Here is a 12,247-nt window from a genome sequence, read left to right as displayed (position 1 = left end):
GCTGACCTGACCAATGCTAAAGTAGCAACCTTGGAGAAGACGGTGAAATATCTGGTCGCACGAGTCGACGACCCAGAAAATAGGGCCCGTAGGAAGAATGTCCGGATTGTGGGGCTCTCTGTTGATCCTGTGGTGAACGTGTAGAACAATTCACTTCTCAGAGGGACACTGCCTCAGTCTTTGAGAGAAGCTAATATTTCCCTGATTTGAAAAAAAAAAGGCAAACTCCCTGAAGATTGTGCCACATTCTTGCCAGCCGATTGGAGAAACTGCTACCAATTTTAATCAATGATGACCAAACTGGATTCCTCAAAGGTCGAAATTCTCATAACAATATACAATAATTACTCAACACGATCCAATACTGTATTTTCATCAACACTCTAAAAGAGATCTTGTGCTTTCTCTCGATGCGGAGAAAGCGTTTGATTGCATAGAGCACTTTATACCTTTAGATATACATTTGGTCTAGGTGGTACGTTCATTAGTTGGATTGAAATTTTATTTAAAAATCTTCTTTCTGCAATGATCACAAATGGTCTCCGATCTCCTTACTTTACAATTTTTTGGGGAACTTGGCAGAGATGTCCGTTATTGCCACTGCTGTTTGCCTTGGCGATGGAACCCCTGTCTGAGGCCATCAGAGCAGATAACTCCATTAGCGGACTTATAGTTGCAGACAGGGAACATAAGATTACGCTTTACGCTGATGATGTCCTAATAATTGTGACGGAGCCATGTCTGATTTTTGTTTTTCTTTTAACATTCAAAGTTGTCAGCAACTCTTGGCTTCCTGAAGAAATCTCAGCAATTTGGCATCAGTTGTTACTTAGAGCAGTGTTCCCAAACCAAACTACTCCTTGGAAACATCCATCCATCCATTTTCATACCCGCTTATTCCCGTTTAACAGGGTCGCGGGGGTCTGCCGGTGCCAATATCCGGCTCTCATAGGGCGCTGGGCGGGGGTACACCCTGGACAGGGCGCCAGTCCATCACAGGGCAACACAGACAACCATTCACTCTCATTCACTCCTATGGGCAATATAGAGACTCCAATCAACCTTACAGTCATGTTTTTTGGATTGTGGGAGGAAGCCGGAGTACCCGGAGGAAACCCACGCAGCACGGGGAGAACATGCAAACTCAACACAGAAAGGACCCAAGTCCACCCCAGGGCTTGAACCCAGGACCTTCTTGCTGTGGGGCAGACGTGCTAACCACTAAGCCACCGATTACATTGTTTTTCAGCTAAGGCGTTTCAAATTAAAATGGCGCTTTATCATTTTCACAGATTTCAATGACATATACAAGTGTTGGGAAAACTCCATGTTCCGTGATTTCTAGACAGCACAAAAAAATGACATCATAGCCCAGTCCGCCTCCTTGTCTTTAGACCGGCTTCATTGACAGATAGACATATGCAGCGTTCACAACGGATGCGGCGCGAAACATTTGGGCGGCTAAGTTTGGAGCTCTATGAGAGACTCTAGCATTGTGAATACAAGCACTGGATTTGGCCTTCGAGCCCATTTCTGGATTAAACTCTCAAACTCTCATTCTGGATCCGCAGCTAGATGTTCATTTATCTGGATCAGTAATCCTGATGACGGTGTCCATGATCATTCACACTTTAAGGTTTGGAAAAAATGTATATCCTCATTAATAATGACACTGTAGGTCCAAATATATGAAAACCCACTTTAAAAAAAAAAAAAAAAAATTGATTACATTTTAGGTAACACTTAAAGTTTTATTCATAAAGGCCAACATTACACTGTCATTATTATGACGTGACACCTGTCATTAGCATGAATATGGTGTCATGAAGGCTGTCATTAAGTGCTTCTTCTATTCCGGGTCCGTCTGGCCTGGGGTCCGGTCCCTGCTGGCTCTGGGCCCACTGGCGGGTGCCTGCCGGCTGCCCGTTTGTCGCCGCTCTGGCCGTCTGCTGGGCGTGGGCCTTGGCCCCTCTGCTGGGATCTCGGGCGGGGGTGGGTGTCGGTGGGGGGCCTTGGGGTTGGGGGTTGGGGGCGGTGGCGGAGTGTGCTGGCTCCTCGGCTTCTAGGTGCTTTCTCGGGTGTGTATGTGGGGGGCGATGGCTGCCTCTCGGCTTGGTGTCTTGGGGGCGTTGCTCGGCTGGGGGGGGTTGCCTGGGCTTGCTGGCCCCCGCTCTTTCTGCTATTCTGGCTGCGTCCTCGAGTCCGGGGCAGCGCTTGAGTTTACAGTGGCAGTTTCTTGCACTTACGTCAGTCTACGATGCACTAGCATACCTTGGAATGTGGGATAAAACTTGTAGTGGGCTTAACTTTAGACACGTTGATCCCAAATACCTGTTTCAGGTATCACCACTCACTCCTTCCCTCTGCCCACAACCACCACCATTATAGTTAAGCCTCACGCCTACAACTTCACATCTCATTTTACAGTAATCAACTCTTCCCCATCCTTCCATTTCTCTACCTTGAATCGCTCCTCCCTGCTCTCTTTCATATAGGAGGTATGGTTTGGTAGGTGAGGCTGACGTGTGGTTGCAACATCAGGAAGAAGTCGCTGAAAAAAATCCAGAAGGAATGTCCTGGAGCCGCAAATTTCACAAGTATAAGATAGATGAGGAAAAGCGTGATCAGAAAAAGGGTCCAGCTCCAACCATAATAATATTCTTCCTTGTCTGCATAGCTTTGATCAGCGCTGAGGAAAGTATGGAACATATTGAAAGATGATTTTTTTTTTTTTAACAAGTAAAACTTTAGAGTAAAAAACTGGATGTAAGAGTGAAAACGGATATACCATTGGTTGTGCTGATGTACTGTCAGTTCAGTGGTGACACCGGTAGGCTTTGTCTCAGGTTCAGTTTCCTTCTGCAGACACACAAAACATGACAGGTCAAATGTAGCTTATGTACACTGATAAAGCAGCTTTACAAGGTTTCAACATCGTCCGGACTGATCTACCTATTCTATATTTTTGATTGGTGGTTGATTGGTCTAAAGCTGAAACTTTGTTACTAATTTGTGTAAGAAATGTCCTTGGAGACATTTATTTTAACTTTTAGCCTTAAACCAGGGGTGCCCAATCCTGGTCCTCAAGGGCCCATCCAGCATGTTTTAGATGTTTCCCTCTTCCAACACACCTGATTCAAATAATTAACTCACCATCAAGCTCTGCAGAAGCCTGATAACGATCCGGGTCATTCCTCTTGCTGTGTTTGCTCCACAAAACTCTGCCTAAGTGATTTATCATCACATTTCTGGAGTTGTCATGGACTGAAAATAACTTCTATGCAGGACTCCACAATAGAGTTGTACATCATAGGCTTAAGTTCTATCGTTTTGACAAAGGGTCGGATTGGGTTTGGGTGCTGTGCTGTAAATGAACCGTGATTAGCGTGAGAGACGCACAGATGGATGCTAAGGTGGTGAATGGAAGGCTGGCCTCTGGCACATGAAATAGATTATGTTAATAAGTTGTTCTAGAGTGGAGATCAACAAAATCTTTTGAGCTGCAATTTCAACATCATTTCGAGCAAACAATCTTTGATTTATTGATCTATGGGGTCTACACTATGGGACGCACAGCCTCTGTGCCGGCAGTCGGCACTGTTTTAACGCCATATCCTCAGAAAAATTTGAACTAAGGGTATAACGATTCATCCATTTATTTGATTAATCAATTTATATTCTTATGATCCAACTACATCGATCTGTGCTCAGCAAGCACAGATCGATCGGATGACAATCAATCTAAAATTGTTTTGTGCCCATATCTGTATCTGATAAAAGACGATCATTTCCAGCAGCTTTAACAACTACTACCTAAAGATAAATTAATTGGGTCGATTCACAATGAATAACATATCTTAAACCCAAACTGACATGACTGCTTAAAGTTTTTAACATTTAAATTACAAACATGCAGATATAATTACCTCAATGATGTTGGTGTCCTTTCCAACGGTTTCCTCAAGACATTTCAACTGCGACTTTTGCTAATACAAACAAAGGCAAAGATTTTAATTTGAATGTAAAGATGACTTGTAATTACTAAAGAGTCATCGTTAGGTCACTCCCTGTGTTCTTACCTGATCAATGATCTCATCCTTTTCCTTCAGCTTTAACTCAAGCTGTTTCACGTAACACTGATGAAACACACAAACACAGACTCAGCCACAGCATGACACTTATCAGAAATATTTTAGAACATATATCAACCTCATATGCTTCCACGCCATCCCTGAGCTTTATTATCTCCTCCTGGTTCTTCTCTTTTTCTTCCTGGAGCCTTTTCAGCTGAAACTATTTGAATGATTAATGATAAACATTGGTGATAATGTTTAGCTTCTCTGTTAAAGACATGACATAGCTTTGACCAACATATCTACCTCTGCACTGAGCTTCTGATTTTCCTCCATCAGGGTGGCTTCATTCGCCTGCAGCTGAATTCCCTGAGCATTGGACAGAGGGCGAATGAGAGCTCCTTTGTTCTCACCTGTCGACTCATTAAAAGCATCACTAAAAGCAGACATACAGACAGTACTGAGTTAATATACAGCATTATAGATTAATGGGAAATAAGAAGATCAGATGTGTCATTATTACAAAGAGGTCCTCTGCAGTCCTTCCTCTAACTGTCTCTCCTGCTCCTGGTTCATCAGTTCAAGATCCTTCAGCACAGAAACAAGATCAGACAATAAAACACATCCAAACTTCTCAGATAATGACATGCATAATGACTTACAGCTTTACTTCACATCCCACAATGCAATGCGTGTAACTTTTACAAAATTGTCAAAAAGAGAGTGTTTACAGTGGAGATCAATACAATCTATTCAGCTGCAATTTCCACCTCTTTTCGAGCAAACAATGTTTGATTTATTAATCTATTGATCTGTGGGGTCTGCACTATGGGCCTCTTCCACAAAAAATGGAGCGCAATCGCTCTCAGCGCCACGATTTGCACAGCGTCTGTGCCGGCAGTCGGCACTGTTTTAACGCCATATCCTCAGAAGAATTAGCACTAAGGGCGTAACAACTCATTCATTAGATCGATGACTTGATTTATATTCCTACGATCCAACTACATCGATCTGGGCTCGGAAAGTTGGGCTTCAGGATGACATTAATCGATCTAAAATCACTTTCAAAGGTAATCAATTGATTGTATCGATCAAGACAATAACGCATTGGATTTAATCACAACAGACTATATGGATGTGTTTTAAAAGCACTTTTAATACTAAAGACATGACAGCAGACTCTGTCGGCTCTCTGTGACGTCATGCGGTGCGCGCTAGCAGACAACAAAACAAAACAGAGAAACCAATGAGCGAGAAATTGATCAATCTGCCTTTTGGTCCAGTGTGTGGAAATACTTTAACACAAACAGAAATATTCTAAAGGAGTCGTTCTCTGTGTTTACCACTGCAGCAGCACATGTAGCATTAGCTGTGCTGAAGCTGCTTCAGGCTTCACTATTTTGTTAAAAGAAAAAGTAGCAGATTCAACAACTGCTCCTTTAAGCTGAACAGATCTTTGTTGCACTTCATTTTTTATCTTAATATCTTAATATTTCTATTTTTAAAAAAACAAGCAGAAGAGTCAGGTAAACCTAACACATATTTTTAATGAAAACACATTAAGTATTGAGAATGAAAGCAGAAAAGGTTAATATCCTGTTCATTAAAACTGAAGTGTTGGTTGGTCTTTATTCAAATAAAAGATGAATACATTTGCTATTAAATGATGTTTACTTGTTTGTTTATGACCATAATACATCTATAGATGATTCCCTTACAAGAAACATCAGGAGTCTATGAAAGCTCCCCTGCACTGTACAGTATTTAGGAATGTATTTCAGTCAAACTGGTTGAATAATTATTTTGGCAATAAAGTTACTGAATCGATTTCAAGTCATTGAATCATTTTGGATCAAATCGTTTATCATCTAAATTAACCAAAATGGTCCTTGAATTGAATCGTCAATGAATCGTGATTCAAATCGTTACTCCCTTAATTTGCACTAATCATATATCGAAGCTAACACGCCCACAAAGTTTTCCAGCTGAGCGCAGTTTGCGTTTATATCACGGTTGCTCTGTGGGTCGCACAATGTCACTTTTTTGCTCATTTGCGCTGGTCTAGTGTCGCAAACTCAGCTCAATTCTTTTGAGGATGTTGCCCATATCTGTATCTGACCATTTCCAGCAGCTTTAACAACTACTACCTAAAGATAAATAAATTGGGTCCATTTACAATGAATGACACATCTTAAACCCAAACTGACATGACTGCTTAAAGTTTTTAACATTTAAATTACAAACATGCAGATATAATTACCTCAATGATGTTGGTGTACTTTTCAACGGTTTCCTCAAGACATTTCAACTGCGACTTATTCTAATACAAACAAAGGCAAAGATTTTAATTTGAATGTAAAGATGACTTGTAATTACTAAAGAGTCATCGTTAGGTCACTCCCTGTGTTCTTACCTGATCCATGTTGTCATATTTGTCCTTCAGCTTTAACTCAAACTGTTTCATGTAACACTGATGAAACACAAACACAGACTCAGCCACAGCATGACACTTATCAGTAATTATCAGAAATATTTTAGAACAATTATCAACCTCCAATGCTTCCAGGTCATCCCTGAGCTTTATTATGTTGCCCTGGAGCATCTGTTTTTCTTCCTGGTGCCTTATCAGCTGAAACAATTTGAATAATTAATGATTAACATTGGTGATAATCTTTAGCTTCTCTGTTAAACACATGACGTAGCTTTGACCAACATATCTACCTCTGCGATGACCTCTTCATTTTCCTCCATCAAGGTGACTTTTATCGCCTGCAGCACAATTTCCTCAGCATTGCACAGAGGGTGACTGACCGCTCCTTTGTTCTTACCAGCCATCTTATTTTGAATTGCACTAAAAGCAGACATACAGACAGTACTGAGTTAATATACAGCATTATAGATTAATGGGAAATAAGAAGATCAGATGTGTCATTATTACAAAGAGGTCTTCTGCTGTAATTCCTCTAGCTGTCTCTCCTGCTTCTGGTTCATCAGTTCAAGATCCTTCAGCACAGAAACAAGATCAGACAATAAAACACATCCAAACTTCTCAGATAATGACATGCATAATGACTTACAGCTTTACTTCACATCCCACAATGCAATGCGTGGAACTTTTACAAAATTGTCAAAAAGAGTGTTAACAGTGGAGATTAGTAAAATCTTTTGAGCTGCAATTTCCACGTCTTTTCGAGCAAACAATGTTTGATTTATTGATCTATTGATCTGTGGGGTCTGCACTATGGGCCTCATCCACAAAAAAATGCAGCGCAATCGCTCTCAGCGCCACGATTTGCACAGCGTCTGTGCCGGCAGTCGGCACTGTTTTAACGCCATATCCTCAGAAGAATTAGCACTAAGGGCGTAACAACTCATCCATTAGATCGATGACTTAATTGATATTCCTACGATCCAACTACATCAATCTGGGCTCGGAAAGTTGGGCTTCAGGATGACAATCGATCTAAAATCGTTTTCAATGGTAATCAATCGATTGTATCGATCAAGTAATTAACGCATTGGATTTAATCACAGCAGACTTTATATGAATGTGTTTTAAAAGCACTTTTAATACTAAAGACATGACAGCAGACTCTGTCGGTTCTCTGTGACGTCATGCGGTGCGCGCTAGCAGACAACAAAACAAAACAGAGAAACCAATGAGCGAGAAATTGATCAATCTGCCTTTTGGTCCAGTGTGTGGAAATACTTTAACACAAACAGAAATATTCTAAAGGAGTCGTTCTCTGTGTTTACCACTGCAGCAGCACATGTAGCATTAGCTGTGCTGAAGCTGCTTCAGGCTTCACTATTATGTTAAAAGGAAAAGTAGCAGATTCAACAACTGCTCATTTAAGCTGAACAGATCTTTGTTGCACTTCATTTTTTAAATTATTAGTGTATATATAAATAAAAGATGAATACATTTGCCATTAAATTATGTTTACTTGTTTGTTTATGTCCATAATACATCTATAGATGATTCCCTTACAAGAAACATCAGGAGTCTATGAAAGCTCCCCTGCACTGTACAGTATTCAGGAATGTATTTCAGTCAAACTTAGTGAATTATTATTTTGGCAAAAAAGTTACTGAATCGATTTCAGGTCATTGAATTGTTTCGGATCGAGTCGTTTATCATCTAGATTAACCAAATTGGTCCTTGAATTGAATCATCAACAACGAATCGTGATTCAAGTCGAATCTTTGCTAAAACAAATCATTACCTCCTTAATTTGCACTAATCATATATCGAAGCTAACACGCCCACAAAGTTTTCCAGCTGAGCGCAGTTTGCGTTTATATCACGGTTGCTCTGTGGGTCGCACAGTGTCACTTTTTTGCTCATTTGCGCTGGTCTCGTGTCGCAAACTCAGCTCAATTCTTTTGAGGATGTTGCCCATATCTGTATCTGACCATTTCCAGCAGCTTTAACAACTACTACCTAAAGATAAATTAATTGGGTCCATTCACAATGAATAACACATCTTAAACCCAAACTGACATGACTGCTTAAAGTTTTTAACATTTAAATTACAAACATGCAGATATAATTACCTCAATGATGTTGGTGTACTTTTCATCGGTTTCCTCAAGACATTTCAACTGCGACTTATTCTAACACAGACAAAGGCAAAGATTTTAATTTGAATGTAAAGATGACTTGTAATTACTAAGGAGTCATCGTTAGGTCACTCCCTGTGTTCTTACCTGATCAACGATTGCATTGATTTCCGTCAGCGTTAACTCATCCTTTTCCGTGGTACACTGATGAAACACAAACACAGACTCAGCCACAGCATGACACTTATCAGTAATTATCAGAAATATTTTAGAACAATTATCAACCTCCAATGCTTCCAGGTCATCCCTGAGCTTTATTATGTTGCCCTGGAGCATCTGTTTTTCTTCCTGGTGCCTTATCAGCTGAAACAATTTGAATAATTAATGATTAACATTGGTGATAATCTTTAGCTTCTCTGTTAAACACATGACGTAGCTTTGACCAACATATCTACCTCTGCGATGACCTCTTCATTTTCCTCCATCAAGGCGACATTTATCGCCTGCAGCTGAATTTTCTGAGCATTGCACAGAGGGAGACTGAGCGCTCCTTCGTTCCCACCTGCCATCTCATTAAGAATTGCACTAAAAGCAGACATACAGAGAGTACTGAGTTAATATACAGCATTATAGATTAATGGTTAACTGATTAACTGTGGCGCTCACATTGACATACTGTAGTGTCTAAATGTGTTTAACAGTTGTCACTCACAGGTTTATTATACTTGAGTCCATGACTATTGACTGTTGGATGCTTGGTACTGGTACTGGAATTGGTACTGGTACTGGTACTGGAGGTAGAAGAAGAAAAAACAGCTGTTACTTTAAATAGAGCTTGCATCTTTTTGTTTTATTTTTTTTTTATGGTAAATGTGTGCGTGTTCTCCGGATACCAATGACGGTAAGTAAAGTAAATTACACAGACAAAACATTAGACACACAACATGCAGCAATTGAGGTGATCTCCATTTACTATTGTGAGAACCAGGGTTGGGATTAATTATAATTCCAATCACGTAATTGATATTGCAATCATGCCATATGTATAACTGTAACTGTCATTGAAAACATCTGTTGCTGTTGTAAACATAATCGAATTGTAATTGAGTTCAGAAAATTGACTCTGTAATTTTAATTTACATGGAAAGTCTATAAAAAAATTGAATTAAAATGCAAAACTATGGAAGCTTGTTACAGTTCTATGGGTTACACATACAGTACGTAGTTAATAATCAATTAATTAAGTTTCATATCAAGTTTTCCCACAACATTTCAGTTCTCTTGGGTATAATATGTATCTTTAAAAATTTAAAAAATAATAAAAAAAAAAAAAAAAACTATTGAAAAGGCTCAGACGCCCACACCAAAAAATATTAATACCAATATTTTGATGAATAAGGAAGCCTAACAAGGTAACCAAAAGATGAAAAACAAATTAAATGATAGATAGTATTTTCGTAGTGTATTTTAATGAGTCAGACTGACCTGTTATCATAAGAGATGCTAACAGGAAGCTAACAAGAAGAAGTTCACATTTTATGGGGATAGTTATTAAAGCCTCAGTAATTGTGATTATTTCTAATTGAGAACGTAATTGTTATTGAGTTTCAAGGACAAAATAATAATTGCATTTTTAATTGTAATTCATTGGAGAACAAGCATGGTCAATATAATCGCAATTGAGTTGTAATTGGAAGTGGAAAATTGAAGGCGTAATTATAATTTAGTATAATGTCATTGACCCCAAACCCTGACACAGATACACAGACAACCACTCACACTTATATTCACTGCTCATGGGAAATTTAAAGCCTCCATTCAACCTATTATCACAATTATGGATTGTGGGGGGAAGCTGGAGTACGTGGAGATTAAACATAAAAACCACACACAGAAAAGAGTTGGACCTTTGAACCCGGGACCTGTGAGGCAGACGTGCTAACCACTACCACCGTGCTGCCAAAATTAGCCAATTCTAACTATATAGTAAATGTTAAAATGGACTTGACTTAAATAGTGCTTTTTGACAAAGTAATCCAATCTTTACAGGATGTTTTAAGGATATTAAACGTACCTTAGTCGTCTTATTTGTAGTTTCACGGCAATTGGCACCAAAGCAAATGACCATTACCGCCACAGTGATGTCGTAGAGTCGATTTAGCTTTTATAGTAGCCACAGTTACCATGACTACCTGTCAACAGCTGTTCTACGAATCTGCATTCTTGACTCGTATGTCATAGACATAGAGTATACAAAGGGCCCTATAAATTCCGTTTTTTTTTTTCTTTTCCCAAATTCCGTGTTTTTCACTTTAATTTTCTTTAATTCGTTTTTTCCCCCTTTTTTAAAGAAATATTAATCAATTTTTCAGGAAAATATTAGTTTTTAACTCCTGTGAGGAAACAAAATAAATACTAATAAATTAATTTTTAAAAAACATAATTAAGCATAAATGTATGTAAAAAGAATAAAATAAAGTAAGACACAATTATGACACGGATTATTATGACTGCTCCTTTTTAATTATTTATGTCATATAAAAATGTGTAACCAGGCGGTTCAAGTGTGGTAGTTTCCCACCGTCATATATCCCCTGAACGCATCAACCCCGTCAACTGGACACTTTCGTAACCGCACCCTCTGATGGACTATAAGTAGGTGTGCACGTCGTAGCGTTTGGGTGTTCGGGGCTCCTAGACTGTACTGTTAGGTGCTAAATGTGAGTACTAGTTTCTTCAAGCTTTTTGGTATCAAGGTACTCAATTAGTTATTGTTGCCCTGTCACTGGGTTCGGCTAACGATGGAGTTTGCATTGAGGGGGAAATGCTGCTCTTGTGAGGCGCCCTGAGCCCCTGTGGGAACCGGGTTTCCAAGTGTGGAAGGTGGCTATTGTCTTACTGATTCTTTATTGAGTTTAGATGTTCAGGAGGCTAATTATGTTTTTTTTTTTTTTTTTTTATAAAATTGGCCGCTGCTGTTCAAATAAGCTTTCAAATCATGTTTACTGAACGTAGCACCAGGCACTTTAACTGAATGAAGTGAGGTTTAGCTGATTAGTTTGAGTTTCGTCATCTTTGTCTATCGTTTGGGTTGTTTTTTTTTGAGTTGCTAACCTTAAGTTTGTTAATATTTTCCTTTTCTAAACTTCACCTTGTTTGGAAAAGTTTTGTTGGTGTTGAAATTTTATATATTTTTGTATGTCAAGTTTTTAAACCATATCATGAAATAAAATAAGTATTTATAATGATTGTTGAAGATAAATAAAATAACGTTTTGCTTCCACTTTGACCTCTATTCATATTCTTGCCAGACTAATGTGATGATATTTAATTCACAAAAAGGAAACCCCTGCCTTCCCATTGGTTACAAATGTATGAGAACAGCATTAATGTCCTGATGACATCATTCCAGACCGTAATGATGACACAAAAATAAATGCACCAAAAAAAAAAAAAAAAATTATAATAAAATAAAATAATGGGACACAAGGATACATCAATTGTTTCAACTTTTTTCCAGGGATTTTCTGTAGCTCTAAGATGTTAAAATGCTTTGAGCTGGTGAAGCTGATCAAAGCTGATGTTTTCACTGAGCGCCCGCTGCGCTACAT

At 39.0% G+C, this 12,247-nt stretch overlaps 1 protein-coding gene across 2 annotated transcripts; it reads right to left on the bottom strand.

The window, feature by feature from the left end:
* Positions 1-1,823: 1,823 nt before the first annotated feature.
* On the bottom strand, positions 1,824-10,780 carry LOC114473424 (MAR-binding filament-like protein 1). 2 transcript variants are annotated; one of them, XM_028463031.1, is made up of 18 exons: positions 10,711-10,780; positions 9,349-9,427; positions 9,092-9,221; positions 8,922-8,999; positions 8,784-8,840; positions 8,631-8,690; positions 7,012-7,076; positions 6,795-6,924; positions 6,625-6,702; positions 6,487-6,543; positions 6,334-6,393; positions 4,597-4,661; positions 4,380-4,509; positions 4,210-4,293; positions 4,080-4,136; positions 3,927-3,986; positions 2,789-2,859; positions 1,824-2,689 (listed from the first exon to the last, which is right to left on the bottom strand). In XM_028463031.1, exons 2-18 carry the CDS (start codon positions 9,369-9,371, stop codon positions 2,488-2,490), a joined length of 1,407 nt encoding a protein of 468 aa, XP_028318832.1. In that variant the 5' UTR covers positions 9,372-9,427; positions 10,711-10,780; the 3' UTR covers positions 1,824-2,487. The 2 variants fall into 2 exon arrangements, with proteins under 2 accessions (XP_028318832.1, XP_028318833.1); XM_028463032.1 differs by having other exon boundaries at positions 1,824-2,576.
* Between the last annotated feature and the right edge of the window lie 1,467 nt (positions 10,781-12,247).

This window comes from Gouania willdenowi, chromosome 12, assembly GCF_900634775.1.
Source record: "Gouania willdenowi chromosome 12, fGouWil2.1, whole genome shotgun sequence".
In the NCBI taxonomy this organism is placed as follows: domain Eukaryota; kingdom Metazoa; phylum Chordata; class Actinopteri; order Blenniiformes; family Gobiesocidae; genus Gouania; species Gouania willdenowi.
Note: the sequence above shows the minus strand (reverse complement) of the source record. Positions and strands in the feature narration are given on the sequence as shown.